At 40.0% G+C, this 20696-nt stretch overlaps 1 protein-coding gene and 1 pseudogene across 2 annotated transcripts; both read left to right on the forward strand.

Annotated features, from left to right (window-relative positions):
• Positions 1–6836: 6836 nt before the first annotated feature.
• LOC148801898 (17.8 kDa class I heat shock protein-like) lies at positions 6837–10601 on the forward strand (annotated as a pseudogene).
• Positions 10602–14303: 3702 nt separating this feature from the next.
• Positions 14304–16957, forward strand: LOC104594756 (dof zinc finger protein DOF3.2-like). 2 transcript variants are annotated; one of them, XM_088897107.1, is made up of 3 exons: positions 14304–14584; positions 14700–14743; positions 15613–16957. In XM_088897107.1, exons 1-3 carry the CDS (start codon positions 14329–14331, stop codon positions 16477–16479), a joined length of 1167 nt encoding a protein of 388 aa, XP_088753233.1. In that variant the 5' UTR covers positions 14304–14328; the 3' UTR covers positions 16480–16957. The 2 variants fall into 2 exon arrangements, with proteins under 2 accessions (XP_088753233.1, XP_010253518.1); XM_010255216.3 differs by having other exon boundaries at positions 14576–14593.
• Positions 16958–20696: the final 3739 nt, after the last annotated feature.

A 20696-nucleotide genomic window follows, 5' to 3' on the forward strand; every position in this document is an offset into this window, starting at 1 on the left:
CGTGCATAATACTATGTAGGAAAATGAGATATTCCCCATGTGTGACTATAATATTATGTGGGTAGACATGGGCAGGAAATCCAGACTTCATTTATATAACCTAAGAAAATGGTAATGGTACTAAACAAGCTCATGAACATGCCCACACATCTTAGCGGGTCTTAGACTTATGATGGTGGGGTTCTAGTTTGATGATGAAATGTGCAGACATGGATCATGTTGGAAAATATTGGTGGGCCCATTCAAATTATGAGAAAAAGCCAAATTCAAGTTCCTCCAAGTTGCACCCTTACATACAAGAACTTGGCTCAGTTTGAAAGGAGTACAAATACAAATATTTAGAGTGCAAAACCATATATTTTGTATGTATTTATATTGTACGTATTTGCATTTGCACTCGTTCCAAACTGAGCCTAATACAAAATATGTACAATGCAAATATATATAAAATAATACAAAATAAAAGCTTTTGCACTCTACATATTTGCATTTGTACTCCTTCCAAATTGAGCCTTAGGCTACATTTGGATCCGGTGTAAAACGTCGTCTATGTAAAAGTACATCGGTGACATTTTACACTGAACCGAATAATAGGTGACTGTTACATTTTGAAAATCGTGATAAAAAAGTGTAAAGTTTTACATCAATAAAATCGATGTAGTATTTACATCGATAATCGATGTAAAACTTTATGCTTGAGGAAGTTTTATATCGATTCACAATATAAAACTCTATTCCATCCAAATGCCAACAAACCTAAATCAGAGTGGAGTTTTACATCGATCTTCATTTACACTCCTTCCAAACGCTAACAAAACCGAACCGATGTAAATTTTTACATCAATGTTGATTTACACCAATTCCAAATGCAGCCTTTCATGTCTTTTATGCAATTACAAATTTGTAAAGCTACTTCCACCTCACCACACCTGGAATACATATCCACAAGGGCACCACCAAGAATGGTACTAACCTCAGCCCAAATGCTTGGTCTTCCTTTTGGGCTAAAGGTAGCACCCTCGTTAATTCCTCCCCCGCATCATGACATTGCACTTGTAAAGGTCCCTTATTTGTAGACTTGGCAAAAAGTTGACACAACATGCAAACCCGACACAATCCAACTCGAAAAAACAAGGTTGGGTCTCATATTTAGCTACTAGAATTTGAGAACAACTGACATGGCCTGACCCAACATGGAAAAGTTGGGTTTGGTTGGATTGGGTCATGGGTCAACCCGCTCACCTGGTTGTTAGGTCTAATTGGGACCATTTATATATTATTAGAAGTTTTCACTCTTTAATCTTTACTATTTAGTTTTTACTCTTTAAATTGTTGAATGTTCAAATTTTTTATTTTATGTTTGAAATTTTAAGTTTTTTTTTTATTTTGACATTTTTATTTTTTAAAAAATTTAGTTATTTTGAGGAATGACCAAAATTGACATGTGGGTCAACTCTAACCCAAATTTTTAAGGTTAGGATCTAGCATTTATCAATCCAACCTAAGCATCTTGACCCAACCCACCCGACCCAATTGTCAGGCCTACTTATTTGTCATGGGGAGATCTTTCCTATAGGGCTCATCTATGGTGTTAATATAGATGTCAGACTTAATGTACATATCTGCCTTCACTTCGATTCCATATTTTGTAAAAAATGGAACGCCTTCTTATTGATAGTGTCCCACTTCATAATGGATGATTTGTTATTACTAAAATTGAAGTCAATCTTAATAAAGAAGTGAGGAGGGAAATGAGTAAGTTTGCCCTTCATTGTCAAAGGCTACTTCATGCACATCTATACTACTTATAAAAGAGTGAATAGCCCCATTTTCTGGACTTTTCATTTGACACTTTCTACCCCTCTTGTCTAAGCATACAATGGACATATATGTCCTTTACTCTCACTTCAGAATCTATCCACTTATAACCATTCGGAACTACCCACTTATAACCGTTCAGAAACTGCCCATGACCACCATAATGGAAACTGAACATCCCCATGTTCACATTCAAAGAGACGCTCCCACATTCAGTTTTGGTACAGATTCCCCATGACCACCATGGCTAATCTATACGTGAATGTCCCTTTTTTTCTGGAATTTTCATTGGACATTTTCTACCCCTTATCTAAACAACATACAATGGGCATAAAAATGACATATATGTCCTTTACTCTCACTCCAAAAACTACCCACTTATAATTGTTCAAAAACCGCCCATGAATTGTAAATAGTTTAGAACTTTAGATACATGTTTACTAATATATCTAAAATTGTCATACCAAATGGGAATCTCATGCTAGAAAGGCAATGCAAACATGCCATATCTAATAAAGCAACCAAGGATTTCATGGTAATACAAAGCTATGGGATGTCATGGGAAGAACCATGGCCCGTGGATTTGGACATGGAAGTCTGAACCCCCATTTGGTTCATGGGAATAGGGATCTAGAATCGGAATTGGAATGGACTATTCTGATTTCAACTGTTTGGCTGGACAGAATCGGAATCCCATTCCCATTCCTGTTGGAATGACATTCATTTTTCCTCATTAGATCATATATTTAAAGTTTTTTTCTTACCAATATATTCTATTAATTAATTTTATATCCCTGGTGGTGAGCTACCTTGGTGGACTCGTCATTTGACCTGCTCCTAGGCGGCCTGTAACTCAGAGGATGGTGAAGCTCCCTGGTGTAGCGCGACCTAACTGCCCTGTGCATGAGGTGATCTCCTCTCCTTTGTAGGCAGCGGAAGCTGAGGGATCTGCGAGAACTCCATCTTTTCCTCCTCTTTGTAGGCGGTGGGAGCTGAGGAACCTGCGAGAACTCCATCTTTCCTCCTCTTTGTAGGTGGCGGGAGCTTGAGGAACCTACGAGAACTGAACCAGGGGGCCCGGGGGTATTTACCCGGTGGGGACTCTCCGGTGCCTAAGTTAGCACTCTGATTGTAGAGGGCTTGAAGATGATAGTAGAGGAATGAGAGAGCTAGAGAGCAGGGATTACCTCCATTTTTTCATTCTCTCTCCCTTGTCTTTGGGGGTCAGAGTCTTTATATAGTGGTGTCCTATCAAATCAGGCGTAACAGCCTCTGTCAAGTCAGGCGTAACCACCTCTGTTTCCCTGTCGCAGCCGTTACTACCAGAGCTGAGGTGGCGGGTGCTGTAGAGTACGGCTCTGCCAGTCAAGGGACAACTCTCAGGACTGGCAGGCACGGCGCTGCCTAGCGAGAGACGTGGGCGCAGGTCTCCGGATCTGTTAGGTACGGTTGTCAGGCAGGAGATGTTCCTGCGATATGTTGAGCTGCCCCTAAGTGTCGAGCTACCCATGCCGAGCTACCTGTAAGTGCCGAGCTGCCCCTAAGTAGCGAGCTCTTTGTAAGACGCCAGGCTGCCTGCGGAGTGGCCAGCTGCCTGAGGCGAGCTGACCCTAGCTATACCGAGCTCCCCGAGCTATGCCGAGTTGCTTGTGGCAAGCTCTGCCGAACTGCCTGTGGCGAGCCATGCCGAGTTGTTTGTAAGTGGCAAGTTGTGGCAAGCTCTACCGAGCTGCCCGAGCTTCCCGAGCTGCCCAGTTGTCAAGAGGCTGCACTTGGTTTGCATGTGATGCCAGGTGTCACAATTTCACTGGAGGGCCAAATCCACCCTCATCAGATTTCATAGCCAAGAGTTTCTTGTGGTTTTTTATCAAATTTGGTTGAGGGAGTAAGAGCCATACCAAGTTGGTCTTATCTTCGGTCTAGTTAATATCGTATAAGTGTTTAAGAAAAAAAAAAGAATGAAAGAGGGAGGAGGAAAGAAACAAAGAGAGAGAGAGAGAGGAAATGAGGGAGAATGAGAGATTAAATGAGAGAGATTGAGGGAAAATGGTAGATTGACAAAGAGGGAGATAACGAGAGAGATTGACTGAGAGAATGTAAAAAACTTTTCTCAAATCACAGAGTCATTGAGGAGGGAGAAACAACTGTACGTGAGAGTGAGAGAGTGGGAGGGAGATCGAAATACAAAGTGAGTGGGAGAGAAAGTGAAAACCTTTTTTATTGTACTTTCAAATAATCCATATTGGACATGGATTAAGAGTCCCATGTTGGCAACAACCATATAAGACTCCAATCACATAGCAGGGGTTTTTATAATCTGAAATTAGGACTCTCTCAGAATTTTGTTAATTTCTGAACCAACCTGAGTGTTGAGCTGACTAAGGGTATAATTTTCCCTTTATATTTTGATTCTCTTGAAATATTCTTCTTCTTCTTCAAATAAAATTGTTTTTCTTTTTCTTTTTTAATTTTTCTGGCGAGTAATCCGGGCCACCTTCTTGGGTCTGTCCAAGCATTAGCATGAGTGGTGAGAAAGTCATACCGGTTACTCAATCGTCCAAGCATCCGGGCCACCTTCTTGAATTCATGGCATTGAATACAAAATTTCAACAAAATGGATAGATTACTTGCAATTTTGACATCAATCGTCGGGTTACTCAATCAATTCGTAGAAAAGCCTCTGCATTCCGATGAAATCCCTCACAAAAATAACAGGTTGAAACTAAGGACCGAAAGCTTCTGTTTCTCTTTCCTAATCAAGGAGACGAGAAAATGGAACAACAAGTGGATATGGCGGACGGAGCTTACTTTAGAGGGGTAGCGCTCGCACGTCCTCGCTTGTGGCTAAGGGGTAGAGTGAACACATCACCGCCTTCCCTGTTCTTGCCCACGCTCTGGAAGAGATAAATCTCCTGACTTCTGAGTTGGCCAAGCTGGAAATGTCCAGTGCAATGATAAATCTCCTGACTCAATCAAACGTTTGGAGCAATTACGTCCCACCACTGTATTGATGACATTTATAATTCATGTCCCACGTCCTTTCATTGCTTATCAACATGGTCGGTGCAAGCATAATCGATGTTATACCAGAGGGTTCTCCACTGGGTGCGTCCATCGTGGAAAGGACCTCATCTTCTTAATTGGCATGAAAATGGACAAAATTTTGATGTTGAGTCCTTGCGAAAAAGGCATAAAAAATTGGTGTTATCAGTCTGGTCGTTCCTTTTGCGCTTATGGGATTCATCTCTTTCCGCTGTTCTTTTGTTCGATGTGGGTTGTCCGTAGATGTGTCCAAGACCACAGATATGACAACTTTCGTAGCGCTTGAATTTGTCTTCATGGGATACGCAAGGAAGAAGCTTGCAGGAACTCTGTTAACTTCACTCTATTGTAGAGTCGGCATTGGACATTCTCTGCCCCTTGGTCAGATCATGAATATCAGGGGCCTGGTAGAAGTAATCACCTTCATCCATTGGAGGTCACAGAAGGTAACTAACGCCCATAATCAATGGAATTTAGCTCTACCTCTCCTCGACTGTCCGCATATTGAGTTTAATTCTCTTAATTGATTAATTGTTGTTCCATCTGCCAACCGCACGCAGTTCATCGACGACCAATGTCGTCAATCGTGAGATCGTCTTGCCCGGTGAGCGTCTTGTGTTTGGTTATTTGAAGGACCTAGTTATGACGTTTTACATCGATGATGATTGATTGCCGGAAAAGAAAGAAAGAACGCAAAAAGAATACTGAATCTCGAAGTTATTCCAAACCAAGAGAAAAGGGCAATAAAAATAAAATAAAGAAAATTTAGAGGGCGTTTTGGTAATTTAACATAGATCAAAATCAGCCCCCCCCCCCACAACGTTCCACAGTACATTTTCGCCATGTATTGGGAACATCTCCCGATGATGATATGTTCCCAATACACGGCGGGGATGTGATCTGGGACATTGTGGGGGGCTGATTGAACTCCTACAGGTCTTTGTTTAACGCAAAAAATAAGGGAATTTTTATCATAGAAAAAGTATAGGGAACAAGATTCCCAGACCGGATCTGCTCCTCACACCTTGTGCCTCATTGGCACCTCACACGCACATCCTGCCATGCATTGGGAACATCTCCCATACTTATTAGTGAATATTCATGGGAGATGTTCCAAACGCATGGTGGATGTGCTTGTGAGGTGCCCATTTGTGAGGATCGTTCCTTACAGATGGGTGCCTCACAGGCACATCCACCGTGCATTGGGAACATCTTCCGTGAATAATAACTTATAAGTATGGGGATATGCTCTAAATGCATGGAAGGATGTGGGTGTCACGTCGGTGTGAGGCGTCCTGTGTGAGGAGCAAATCCGATATCCCTCCATAGTACAAGAGGTCTTTGTAATTTACCCAAACCATAAATTTGAAAAAGGGTTTATGATTTCAGTTTATGAAACAAAAAAAAAAACACCACACAATCGAATTACATGTTTTTTTAATTTTTTATTTAAAGGATTGACCATGTCTCAAATCAGACTCGATATCTTTGTTTTTGGAATTTGATGTCGTGCAATCTGGATGCTCCATTGCATACTGTGATTTTGACTTTGACTAGATGTCAACCTAGTTGGCTGAGTTGTAGGGGTCGAGCTGATGACTGAGTGTCTGAGCTGATATCTATTGCAAGGAAAATGAAATGATAGTGCCCAGGCATCTTTTTCATGGGGAGGGCACTCTGATGCTTAAGTCAGCATGTGTTTGAGAAGTGCTTTGAGAGAGTGAGAGAGCTCTAGAAGGCTTAGTGTGCGCGTACCTCCCCAAGTGGATCTGGACTCCTTTTATAGTCATCAAGGGCTCAAGGCTTCCTGGCAACGGCCCTAAGCTTCTAGCAGAGCTGTTTCCGCAATATTAGGCGTATAAATGTGTCGGTTGTGAGTTTTGCGCGATAGTTATAGTTCGTTCGATTCAAATTTGGCACGCAGTATGGGGAGTTGTTCTAAAGGTCGCGATACCAGCACCTTCGGTAGCGAAGTGATGGGAATAATTAGTGAGCTTTCCCTTGCAGGTCGCTTTAGTTCGTCTCAGCTTAGTCGTCTCTTTGGCCAGGTTGCCAGTAATCTTACAGGCTCCGCCAACTTGCCCTTGCTGAGGTGGAGTTTGGGCTAAACAAGGTGCTCCGAGCTAACCTATCGAGTTAGTTTGTTGACTCAGTATTGAGATGTCAATAGAAGCCACGCATCACCATTCGAAAGAAGCGTTTCAAATTAGGTTATTAGAAGTCTTGACTTTGTTAAATTTGCACCAAAATAGGTATTTATAGGTTCTATTTTTTTTTTACATTTTATTAGATATTGTTATAATATATAATGTTATAATATTTACCTTCTATTAAAAAGCCTATAATATTTGTTGTTATTTATATTTATTGTTTGTTATTATTATTATTATTATTATTTATTTTTAGTTTCAGTTTGGTGAATGGTTGAATCGGATGATCTAATAGATGAAAACCAGATGTAGTATAAATGATATAAACAGAGAGCGTCAGGGATTTAAAGCCTTAAATATATATATATATATATATATAGCAGAAAACAAATGGGCCTAATATTGAAAATGGAGTATTAGTGGGCCTCGTATTTTTCTTCGCGTGCATTCGTGAAGGAGCTAGAACGTTCGCTCCTTTTGAGGAAAAAAGAAAAAAAAAAAGAGCTAGAATGTTTTTTAAAGTATAAAAATCTCAAAAAATTTAGAAGTTTCCCAAAATTATAAGAGTTTTCTTAAGGATGGCAATGAGCGGGTTTTGTAAATTTTAGACCCTATTTGCCTCCCTAAATCTCTCAACGGATTTTGAGAATCCAAATCCGACCCTACCCTCCCTACCCTCCCTGCATTCAAGGGTACGGATAGGTTGGGTTTAGAACCTGCATATAATTTCCTTTTATTTCTTGTCATATATAAATAATATATAAGAAAAAAAAACATAAATAAACAACAAAATTTTCAATTATTTGATCAAGGCATGTAAAAAACACATAAACTATCAATTATCCTTCATGTAAAATTTAAAATATTATTAAATTCAAGACCTAATGCATAAAGCTTATATGCTTTCCAATAATATGTGGGTCAAGTCGGGTTTAGCCTAATACCCTACCCTTACCCATACGGGTAATAGAATCCCAAAACCCATTCTTCAAGCAAAAAAAAAAAAAAACCCATCGGGGAGGGTAGGAGCGGGAACCCATAGAGATGAAAACGTATCGGATCGTATTCGAATCAGGGTATATCCAAATTCGATCCGACATTGTTCCTGGCGGATATGATCCAATCCAAAGATTCGGTCGAATATGATAAGCCTCAATCTGAATTTGAATCCTATCGGTAAGTCAGATCTTCGGATCTGATATGATTCGACTTGTTTTCCTTAAAAATTAATAAAGTATTAAAAGAAAATTAAAATATACCATTTTAAATAAAGAAAAAATAAAAATACAAGTAATTTTTAATTATTTTTACATATATATACATGTATTTTATAAAAAAAATGAATAATATAACAAATTTATAAAAATACAATATAAATAATATATTTATAAATAAATAACATATGTATATGCATTATATATTTATATAATTAAATATATAACATATGTCGGATTGGATAAGGGTGATTTGAATCCAATTTGATTTCTGATCGAATCCCATTATTCGATTTGATTCGAAAATCCGAACGGGGGTGATTCAAATTTGATCAAATATGATTAAACCTCAGATCGGATCGGATCGGATCATGACTCAATCCATTTGCACCCCTAGGTACCCACCAGGTAGGGTAAAAATTGTCATCCCTAAGTTTTCCTTTATCATCTTATTCTCTATACTATAAAGCCCAAATGCATTCCACTATGCATCGTCATTTGTCAAATATTCCAGCACCCTCATATTTAAAGGTTGTCTGCTCGTAGCTAGCAAGCGTTTCAATTCTCATTGGGTTTGGTACCATTGTCATTGGGTTGTCTGCTCGCAACTAGCAAACCTCAAATTTAGTGTTTATATTATAATGTTAGGACCTAATCCAATGCCTATATTTTTTCTAGTGGAATCGATTATCTTGTGTGTTTGGTACCATATATTGTCATTTGTACTTATAACATCTGAGGGAGTCCAGATTCGATCAGGGAAAAGCCCGTTCGAACAACCTTTACAGCATTGCATTGAGAATATCTCCATATTTATGTGCTTTATTTTATGGGGAGGTATTCCCAATGCAAGGTTACAAGAAGCTGTTGGAACAATGTGAGCACAGGCTTGCCCTGATTGAAGCCGGACTCCATTTTAGGTTAGTAAATATAAATTTTGTGAGAATATTTTTTTTTTACCGCAAATGTTTTAAGTTATCATTACCAATACAACATTTGATGATGTTTCTTTGAGAAAAGTCAAACTTGGTGTTTATATTATAATGCCAACACCTAATCCAATGCACATATATTTTTAATGATATTAATCATCTCGTGTTATATGACAAGCCAATTTCTTAAAAAATTATATTTACCATATTTACCTGTAGAAATAGCAATGGTATCAAACACAACCTTAATTATATTTACTCTTTTTTTTTCTAATCTCTGTTACAAACAAAAAACTTGAAGCAGAATTGTCGATCATCCCAAGTCCAAGCATTTTCGGTAGCTGATTAAACAACATTTTTGATCCCTTCTCTGTAGACTTTTGGGATCCAGTCCGTGATTTCTCTTTCAGCACTGTTCTCTGCCTCTCACCACACCTCAATTCTCAATCGACACGCCAGCATTCGCCAATGCCTGCATCGATTGGATGGAGACCCTAGAAGACCATATCTTCAAAGTTGACCTTCCTGATCTCAAGAAGTGAAATTTGAACTTCACGAAGATAGAGTCCTCCAAATAAGTGGAGAATGCAGCAGAGAACACGAGGAGAAGAACGATAAGTGGCACTGAGTCCAGTGCAGCAGCGGCAAGTTCCTCCATGGGTTCTGGTTACCGGAGAATGCAAAGGTGGACAGGTGAAGGCGGCGATGGTGAATATAGTTCTCACTATAACTGTACCCAAGGAAGAGATGGAAAAGCCCGAAGTGAAGGCTATTGAAATGCGGTTAGCCAATGTTTTATCGTTATTAGACCTGTTCATGGGCCGGGTGGCCTGACGGGCCGGCCCGGCTCAGCCCGGCCCCCGGACGGGCTTGAACAGGTATATGGGCCCACGGGCTTAATCTTGGGCCAAAAAGCCTAGTCCGCAATAAATTCAAGCCGAGCTCGGGATTTTCCAAAATAGCCCGGCCCAACTTATAATTAAACCTAAGTAAAAACCCTAGTCGAGTACCCCTCTTTTTTTCACCTCTTTGCCTCTTTCCCTTCTTTTTCCAGCCGAACCCTTCTTCTCCAATCTCCACATCCTCCACACTCCACAGTTCTCATCCTCACACTCTCAGGCAGCCACAACCGGTGAGACGATGAATGTTCACCGACGCAACAACTCCGGCGGCGGCGGTGAGCTCTCTCTCTCTCTCTCATTCTCAGACGCGAATTGATCATTGTCAAAATCACAGGTCAGGCTCACAGCTCACAAACCACAGTCATCGACTCACCGTGAACTCTCCTGCGAATACAATCACCGGCGGCGGCGGTGAGTTCTCTTTACCATTTTATTCTATTATTTGGGCCTTTCTATTTGATGTAGTTAATTTTCATGTCTATTGTTTTGCTTCTATGTGTAGAAAATTGAGGAAACTATAGAAAAGAGTAAACAAACTAAGCTTGTTCTATTGGTGTTACAGAATCGCCTTGATCATCTTGCTTGAATGCTATTGTTTGTCTTGAATGCAGTTTTTTCTTTCTTGGTAGCTTTTCTAAACTACCACGATTTCAGACTTTAGCACATAACTTACAACAAATCCAAAGGCTGACTTTCACATTGTTAAAATCAGTCAAATCCCAATACCCCAATTCATGTTCTTGTCTAGTGCTGCTATTGTTCAGTGTCTGTCAATTGCAATACAAAAAGTACAGAATTTGAATGCTAGCATACTACAGATTACTCTTGAATTGAAAGTTGCTGCATAGCAAGGTTTCGTTCTAGGGTTGTCAAATCCACTCCTACATGTCAAAATACGGACCTGCTCAAAGACCTAAACCGCAAAGAGAATCAAATGGCAAAACAACCAAAGTTAGTTTGTATCGCCAAATTCCACTACAAAAAGGTCAAGATTAAAAACTAGAAGTGTACCTTTTCTATTTTTTGAAATGGCTATTCTCACTTCTGACCCACTCAACTAGAAATTAATGGCAGTAAATTTCCTCTCTGAGAATTTCAATGCAAATTCTAATTTCTTTTATTAGGTCGGGCTTTGGGCTCGGGCTTTTTATCAAAGTCGGGCTCGGGCTCGGGCCTAACATTTTTCCATTAATGAAGAATAAAATCCCGGCCTGGCCCGAGCCGGGTCTAATCGTTATCAATAACTAATGGGCCGTGAATCAGGGCTTGACCCAGTATCATTACACTAGTCACTACTCACTAGTTCGTAGAACCAAGGAACCTTCTGGTTGAGTAGATAATGAGTTTCGATGGACAATGGTAAAAATCCCTTAACTCTCAGGGAGAATGACGGGTTCAGCCCAACATTAGAATTTGTAAGTTTAAAATACATTTTGGGTAGGTGCCAAATCGAAATTAATATCAATTTACGGACCAATGCATAAAATGTGGATTTTTAACGTTTTGAATGTTTATAGTTTTGCGGTGAAAATAAAAAATCTGTATTGGGCTTGTCCGTATTTGTCTGTAACTCTTAAGCCCTAATACCCTAAGGTTCAGAGGAACAAAGAGCTGATGGAAATTTCTTGAGAAATTGTCTCAAGATTTTGTCTCTTTATCTCATTTTTCTATTAAACTAATGCATAAATATGTTCACTTTTACATGCAAAATGTAAACACGATCGATCCCGTTTTAAAAAACAATTAATTGATTGTTTGTGCATGTCAGTCGAACGAGGACAATCATCCAAAAATAGGTTCCGCAAACGAAAACGAAAGTCTCATCAACTCAGCTAGGCTCGAGGCATCTACGTTTTCCTTGTCTTCTTCTTGTTGAGCGTGATAGCTGAGAGCGTGAGACCCGAGAGGGACTGATGCTTATATTTTCCTGCGTGATAGCATATATCACATCGCATGTAATTTTGATTTTCTCTTCGCCGCCCGTCGGTGTGTCTGTTTCGCCGCCACAAATTGGCTCGAGCATATTTTTTACGGTTGAAACAGGCTCTTCCTATCCAGAGAAGCCCAAGAGGTTGAAAAATAAAACGTCCGACCGACGGCCGACGCCCTTTAGATTATTATAAAACCCCTAGATTAAAACAAGGGAGCAAAAACGAAAACCTCTGAGGGAAAACCTCGTACGTCAAAAAACAGTACCTTCGGAGTTTATTTCATTATTGACGCGAAATCGAATCTCGCAACCGCACTTTGGGAAGGGCCAAGGGGAAGTTATTAATAGTGCATGTCTCTCGAATACAAAAAAAACAAAAACAAAAACAAAGAAATCGCGCACTCTTCTGTTGGTTTCGTTGGGTTCGAATGGACAAGCTAGTCTCGTCCGTTTTTCAAATGGTGACGTGTTTGGAGGTATCGTGTCGCTCGTGAAAGTGTCGCACTTGCTATGTTGTTACGGGGGTAATCGTTGGGGCCCCGTCCGGTATTTAAAATGGGCGAATAAACTTACGAAACAAAGCAAATACACACACAAAGGCAATAAGATGGTACATGAATTAGCAAAAGGCTATTTGTATTGTATTAATCAATGATAAGCACAAGCATACAGTATAGTGTCGAGGGGATCTCGTGCTTAACCTTTACACGCTTATGAGCTCACTCGACTACCTACCTCCCCTCAAAGAGTACGTTAAGCTTTTGGGGGAATGACAATAGGAAACATCAAAATGATGGAAAAACATATTAAGTAATTACAATAACGCCATTAACGATCCCCCTTACAAAATACAAGCAAAGCACATCCATGACACACACGTTGATACCACGAAAGCACGCAGATGACTCACTGTAGATGCTTGATGGCGCGACGAAGAATCACCTGTGACAACGTAGCAAAATTACAGTGCATTCCCGGCCTTGGCGAATCCACCTAACACCGACGAAAATGAGATTATCCTTTACTTCACAGGGGAGAGAACCGCGGGACCCACACTTATCCCCACCACAAGACAACGCCACAAGAGAGAGGTCTGCGGCCGTCCTTACCTTTTTTGTTCTCGAAAAACGAAATATTCGACTCTGGGCAACATCAGGGTGCCACGTGTTCAGAGCAACATCGACATCTGACAAGGCCCCCACTCACCGACCGACTAATCACTCACTCGTAGGCCCTCCGCCCACTCGCCATTTCTTCCTCGTCTCCCGCTCCACATATTCAAAGTTTCAAACACAAAACAAACCAAAAATATCAATACAGATATGATTTACGTATTCGCTGCCACCAGTCCTAATACGTAAAGCTGATGGGCAAATCTTTATCTCCAGGTTCTTCCATTCAGAGATGGTAAGAAGGAATTCATTCCAATGCGCTGAGTTGTTTCTAGTGTAGACGGGACAACTGCAGGGCCAGATGGGTAGGCTGGCGGGTCGGATCTTGGTTTCCAACTCTATTCCATGCATGCTACATTCCGAGTTTTCTCTCTGTGTAGATTCTTTCCCGAAGAGCCAGATTCCCTTTACAAGCATATCTATGATATATAATGTATGTCTAAGGCACCAGTTTTCCTTCTACTTTTGCTTCTTTTTCTTCGTCAATTCTTTGACTGGTAAGTTTGATCAGTCAACTAATGTGACTGGTAAAGAATGATGGCAACGTGGACCCTATTTTTAGAAAAAAAAAAAAAGAGAGTGTGGCCCACCGCAAGAGGTGCAAGAAGGGGGTTTCTGGATTTCTCTTGCATCTCTCTTTTTCTCGTTCAAATGAACAGGAGCCAACGACACATATTGACTCTAACGTTTGGGTAAATGAGTAACTCCTGGGTCCCTCACCCGTCACTTCAGGTGTCCACGTGTACAAATATGCCATGTACGTGGACAGATTATTAGGCATATACGTACATAATGAAATCAGTGGTCTCAATATTCAAGTAGCTCTTAATCCGTGTAAGATAGCCAGGTGGGGAATTCCTCGATAGGAAGGAAGAAAGATGTATCAACGAAAATTAGTTAAGATTTAGACAGGTAGAATCGTAATGGACTTGTTTGGGTCCCACAAACCGTTTTTCAAAGAATCCACAATAAGTTGTTGGTTGCATGTCCGACACTTGTAGGGACGAAGGAGTATGGACCGTAGACATGGTCTAGTCTAAAATTCTGAAGAGAATAGGCGGGAAGGGAAAGCATGCATGCAAGCTGGTAGTGGGGTCGACCGCCGACGGCATTGTTAAATTGTGACCGATGATAATCGTTCTTCTGGCGGGGCCAAAAACCACATGAGATGTGGGACAGGAATCGTTCTCATACTCTCGTGGCCTTAGTACGAGGCCGACCCGGCGAGTTGCCGAGTTTTTCTAGTATTTGGACGATTAACCGGAAGGTGTGGTCTATGATTCTATGGTGGTGGGGGGAACCGAGGGGTCCACGTATGGTTGCATCCACGCGACGGGGACCCACTCTCGCTCATGAATCCGTTGCAGATCGACTCGAATTTTCCATGCTTTCTCTGCGTGCAAGCCAAACACATCGATCATCTCGTACGGGGTGTAATCATTACTCTCTCTCTCTCTCTCTTCCTTTGCTTTATTTATTTAGGTGTTCATCATCTTCTTCTTTCCTCCACTTTGCATGACTGTGCCTTACTGAAATCAGGTTTGCACTTTGCATGGATGGATCATTCAAACGCCCAACACCAGGTAAGAAGAGACCTCCAATTAGCACAAACTGATTTTCTACTTCTTTCTCTCTTTTTTTGGTTCTTTTTCCTCTACTTGTTCAACTATCTTCTTTTTCTCTTTTCTTCTTCGTTGAAGAAGGGTAATAAGATCGTCGTATGTTTTTTAGTGAATTTAGAGTAATTAGTCTGAACAGAACAGAAATGATTTTGAGTACACTTTTAATTTCTTTTCTCTCCATAGGGGCAGAATAAAAATAGAAAAAGATGGAGCAAATAAAACACATGAATATCAGTCTGATTGTGTATATTTCCTTTTCGTCAGGTTCCTATGATGTGGGTTTTCTCAAGCTTTGACAGGCTTGTTTGTGGCTCTGAGTCACAAAGCAAACAAAAGGGGGGAAAATGAAAAGAAATAAAGAATTCTAACACACTTGATCTGAACATCAACGTTTAAATAATAATGAGAAGAAGATGAGGCCTGGGGGATTCCAAACATGTTCTTCCCTGATCATCTAGTTATAATTCCAAAGACATATTTTTTTATAAGATCAATTAATTTATTTTATAAGACTCCTTTAAAATCTTTTCCTTCTTCTTCTTCTTCTAGCCGCAATCCCAGAAGATAATGGAAAGTCTGCCAGTTTGAAACTTAAGCAATTCGGGAACTAATTTTCAGTCACAGTTTCACAGATCTCTCTCTCTCTCTCTCTCTCTCGATTTTGATCCTTAAACTTTAAGCTTTAGAATCCTTGAACTGATGTCTCATAAACCCTCTAGAAACTGATAATTTTTCCATTGAAATTTAATTACACCTTCAAAAAAAAAAAAAAAAAACAAGATCCTTCTAACATTGTTTAGTTTCTTTTTGTGTTTCTGAGATCCATCCAGGCCATGGCTACGCACTCGCTAGAAGACATGTTGATTTGCCCGAAACCACAGCAAGAGAAGAGAGTGAGGCCTCAGCCTGAACAGGCTCTCAAATGTCCAAGATGCGATTCCACCAATACCAAGTTCTGTTACTATAACAACTACAGCCTCTCACAACCACGGTATTTCTGCAAAGCATGCAGGAGGTATTGGACCAAGGGAGGATCACTGAGAAATGTTCCAGTAGGCGGAGGTTGCAGGAAGAATAAGAGATCTTCATCTTCAAAGAAGACACAAGACCAGACTCTCACCACCACCAACTCCAACCCACTCCCGACCCACCCACTCTTACCATACGACTCCAATGACCTCACCCTTGCCTTTGCTAGACTCCGGGAACAACCCACTAGGCAGTTAAGCCTTGACAACCACGACGCTTCTATTCTGGGAAACCTCAGTACTACCAATTGTGATATTCTTGAAAACCTCACCACCACCACCACCACCTCCACAACGACAATATCTCCCGGTTTTCTTGATACACTCAGGAGTGGTTTTCTTGAAGCCCCAAGCGGTATCAATAGCCTCTATTATGGGCTTGGTAGCGGTAACATGGGAGAGATAGCAAGCGGTGGTGGTGATGGTTGTGGAGATGTGATGTTGCCTTACGAGGAAATGCTTGGAGCAACGACGACGACAGCAGCAACAATAACAACAACAACAAAACAGGAGTTCTGTAAAGGTAGAGACGGTGAGAATAGGGCCTTGTGGGGTTTTCCATGGCAGCTTGGTGGAGATGGAAGCATGGGCGGTGTGGACTCAGGAAGAGAGTGCTGGAATGGACTTGGGTCTTCTTGGCATGGGCTTGTTAACAGTCCTCTGATGTAGATCTTGATGATGGTGGATGAAGTTTCCATATTCAGAAGGAGGAGATAGGAAGATAGAAAACTAATTGGGTATTAAAATCTTAATTTCATTTCTTCAGGGATTTATTAAAGGGTTTCTGGGTTCTTTCTCTCTCTCTCTTTTTTTCTCCCCCTTTCCGGGGTTATTTTTCTGTTTCCTTTTCTTTGATTGACTGTGATAAACTAATGAAATTTCATATTTCTTTTCCAACCAAAGTAAGGAATCTGCAGATGCCGAGGCACTGTTTCTTTCTATTAGAAGAAGAAATTAAAAAGAGTGATCAGAGCAGTGATATTTCATGGCCTCTGATATCTGAGCTCTCTGAAGCTGAGTAAGAATTCTGCAGGACCTTGGATTTGAGCTACTGCATGGGTGTTTCCAACATATTCTCTTCATGATTGCCTCTTACTTTGATGTAGATTCAGTGATATACGCAGAAATACAATAATAATTTAAAGATGATGCTTCTCTCCTCCCAAGTAATAAAATTTCAGTGAAGCACGGGCACTAATTCCGGGGTATATTTTTCATTCTAGATAGCTGACCAAATCATAGTTAGATTTGAGCGTGAGTGTAGTCAGTCGTTGGCACCAAATTATCTCAATACATATTCTACGCTACAATAACAAGAACACGTTCTGTTATTTTTAAATTATTTGAGGAATGTTGGAATCAGGTATACATGCATGCATTGGTTACTGCTCAAATGTCTCTCGCAGTTAACATGCAATCCCTCCAACCAAACGTGACAACAAGGTTCAAACTTCAAAAAACGCATGTCGATTGGCTGATTTGGTCGACTGCTGAGATGGCACTGCCAGTGGGTAACGCAATGGTTATCTGGCCACGTGGCAAGTTATTAGAATAATTGTTTTCAGTATTTTTTATTCGATTCATACTAGAGAATGCATTACGAAAGTAGCGCTGAAGCAGACAAATAAAGCAGAGAAGTGGATGCTCCAGAGTCCGGACTTCAGAGATGGACAGTCCCGTCTGAATAGGCCATGTCAGCATTCCATTGGCTATGAATCCGTCAGGATTAGGAGAACCTGCAGGTCACAGAAACATGGTTTATGGTTTAACGGGTTGAATGTTAGACTGTGTTAGGTTGGATAGATTAGAAAATAAGGTTGCGTTTGGTTGTAATACAAATACAAATATGAAATATATATATGGCATATTTATCCTCTTTTTGGTTCATGAATGTAAATATGGTTCAAATTTTAAATCATTTTTGCATTCATCTTGTTTGTTTAAAATGGATGATAAGTGTGGGTTCGATCATTAAATGCTCCAATTAATTTATGCTTCAATACCTTAACTTTAATTAAAAAGTTGATTATCAAAAGAATACAAAATTGTATCCAATAAAATAGGCATAGTAATGCTCTTTTTAAGAGTACAAAGCTCTTAAAAAATACATCTTTCATCTCATAATCATTACTTTTTACATATCAAACAAACGCGAACTGCAATACATAAATACAACGATTCAGTGTTTGTATTACAAACAAACGAGCCTCAGAAACAAAACAATAGTAAGAGAATCAATTTTTCATTTTTCTTTTATTTTCTATCAAACCAAACAAGCCTTACGGTGTAGGATGTATCCTGATTTGAACGGCTGATAAGGCCAAGTTCCAGTCTACGTTTCCAAGGAAAAAGAAAAACCGCTCAAACTAGAACATACATACCCCAACCATTACTAGCACGATGAATAACCTAGGATTCGATCGGATACAATTGTTGGCAGCGCAAGTGCACCTAGCAATAGAATAGCATTATAAGTTGTCAACAGTTCAAATGTTCAATATACTTGTATCACTGAACCGGTATACAAAAACGCTATTCACAATACCTAAAAGCATTGTTTAAAAAATCGATCTGGAATCAGAATCGCTTTGGCTATTGGTTTTTCGGTCAGTGATTCGATCGTTTAGTTCAAATGGATGATTTGTTTTAATTTAAAAAACAAAAAAATAATTAAAATAAAATTGCTAAAAAGCACTATCCAGGTTGAACAGATTAATAGTTTGACTGTCTGGTCAATGAATCACTGATCAAGTTAATTATTTTTGGCCAAAATACGAACTAAAGATGAAACAAAACCAATTACCTAAACAATTTCTGAAGAGTCCGACCGTCCGGATCAATTACGTTTAAAAACACTGCCCACAAGTTATTAGAGGCGTACATGGGAACATCTCGCCATGAATGTTCCCTATGTGCGGCTAAAGTGCCTTGTGGGTAGCATATTGTTGTGGGTATTAGATTCGAGCTCCATTATCACCCCATGAAATTGTTGGTGTGAATGCCTGAATGGTCTAGATTAGAAAGAATTCCAATTTTTTAACAAGTGTAAAAGCTAAAAGTTGAACAATCAAGTTACGTACAACTTATTCCTTTCCGTTTCCGATTATGAACTAGTTTTATGAAATTTACTTGTAATGCTTAGTGTTCCGATGTTATTCTCTCCACTTGTTTGCCACTTTGCCGTGGTTGCTCCACATGGGCGGTCACAAATTCTCTTTTGTAAAGTCTAAGAAACAGCAGAAGAAGGGCCAAGCCCACGACCTCGTGCTTTGTCGTCCTTGTGTCAGCATATAGATGGTCTGACCTACGGCCCCTACCCTGCACTTGTTTGCCAGCTCGTTGGGTTCCTGGCAGAATCCATTAAGGGAAAAAAAAAAGTCTAGATCTATAAGGAGCAGACCCCAATTGAAAAGAAGGGCTGGACCAATGTCTACAGATGGAGCGGAGGCGGAGCGAGACCGGATCTGCTCCTCACACTTGGCGTCTCACACACATTATATCATGTATTGGAAACATTTTCTGTACTTATTAATGATAATTCACGGGAAATGTTTCTAATGCACGATGAATGTATCTGTGAGGCGCCCATTTGTGAAGAGCAGATCCCATATCGGGCGGAACATTGTTGAGGCCGAGGGTACAGAAACTGTAATTATGCAGATCTGCCATTTGATTGATGACTCATCAGCATATTCCACCATGCTAAAACATTAAAAGTTGATGACCAGCTGCTGGGTTTCATTATGGTTGTCATTTTGAGCTAATTATACTGGGTTTGTAGTTTGAACTGAAAAATAATAATGTGGAATATCGATGTATGCATGCCAAAGGATTACTAACCATTAATAGTTTTGTAGTTTGGTTGATAGATGGCCCAGAGATATGGGTCCCTAGAAGTGCGCTTATTTGAAGTTGTAATGGTCCTCACAGCTTCTATTTGAGTTGGATTCTTCAACGACTACGAGCTTAGTCATAGGAATTCAGTATGTCCCCAACTTGGGATCTCCTGTCAATAAAATACGTTCCAATATCTTATCATTATGAAATGGATAAATTTTTTAAACTACTCTTATAGTTTAGTTAATTGATTAAATGTACTTTTATTGTTTAAAAATTGATTAATGTTATTTGTATTGTTTTTGACAATTGATTAATGCTTCTCTTACCGTTAGGATCCGTTAACAGAAAAACTAAAAAAACTATTTTACCCTTTATTATTTTTTAATTTTTCAAAATAATACCAGAAATATTTACTAAATCAAGCATTTTGTGCTTGTCCGTCGGTTTACTTAAAAAATAATGAATTTGTGAAAAGGTAGTCTGTGATTGAGGGACTAACGCCCTGGTTGAGAAGGGTATAGTTGTACGTGATGGGTGTGGATTGGGAATGTTATTGACGAACACAACATCGAGTTGGGAGGAGATGGTGGCCAACAACCATTTGCTCTCTAGTGATGGCGGTGACGGTGGAAAGGAAGATAGGAGATCTAATCAGGGAATGCGCCTAATCTAATCCGAATCCAACGGCATCACTGAGTGGAACCGTATTAGTAGAGCATACGATATGTGGCGTAGGTGTGTGGAGAGATTCAGGTTTTCCAAAGGCAAATGCTTTACGTACAAGGGACCTAAATGTTTGGCATTGCAAATGGTAGAGAGACGAGGAGTTGATTAGTAGCATAGATCTGTGATGGCAAGTACTTGATTGGTGACGATTTGGGTTTGAATATTCCAAACCTTTTACTGAGAATGTTGTGGGAATGCCCATGTTCTGGTTCTAGCTACTAGGCATAAATCAAATGATATTGCTACCGAGATCTTCATCTCCATTGAGTGCGAGATAGGTTTGGGAAACCTAAACCCAATCAACATTCCAAGTGGCGCCA

Source organism: Nelumbo nucifera, chromosome 2, assembly GCF_055504915.1.
Source record: "Nelumbo nucifera cultivar China Antique chromosome 2, China Antique-T2T, whole genome shotgun sequence".
Lineage (NCBI taxonomy): Eukaryota > Viridiplantae > Streptophyta > Magnoliopsida > Proteales > Nelumbonaceae > Nelumbo > Nelumbo nucifera.

Excerpts from the sequence above, each read along its gene's own strand:
- LOC104594756 (XM_088897107.1), top strand. The coding sequence starts at position 14,329 with ATGTGGGACAGGAATCGTTCTCATACTCTCGTGGCCTTAGTACGAGGC. Across the intron at positions 14,585-14,699 it reads CCAAACACATCGATCATCTC|GTTTGCACTTTGCATGGATG; the intron begins GTACGGGGTGTA and ends TACTGAAATCAG. Across the intron at positions 14,744-15,612 it reads ATTCAAACGCCCAACACCAG|GCCATGGCTACGCACTCGCT; the intron begins GTAAGAAGAGAC and ends AGATCCATCCAG.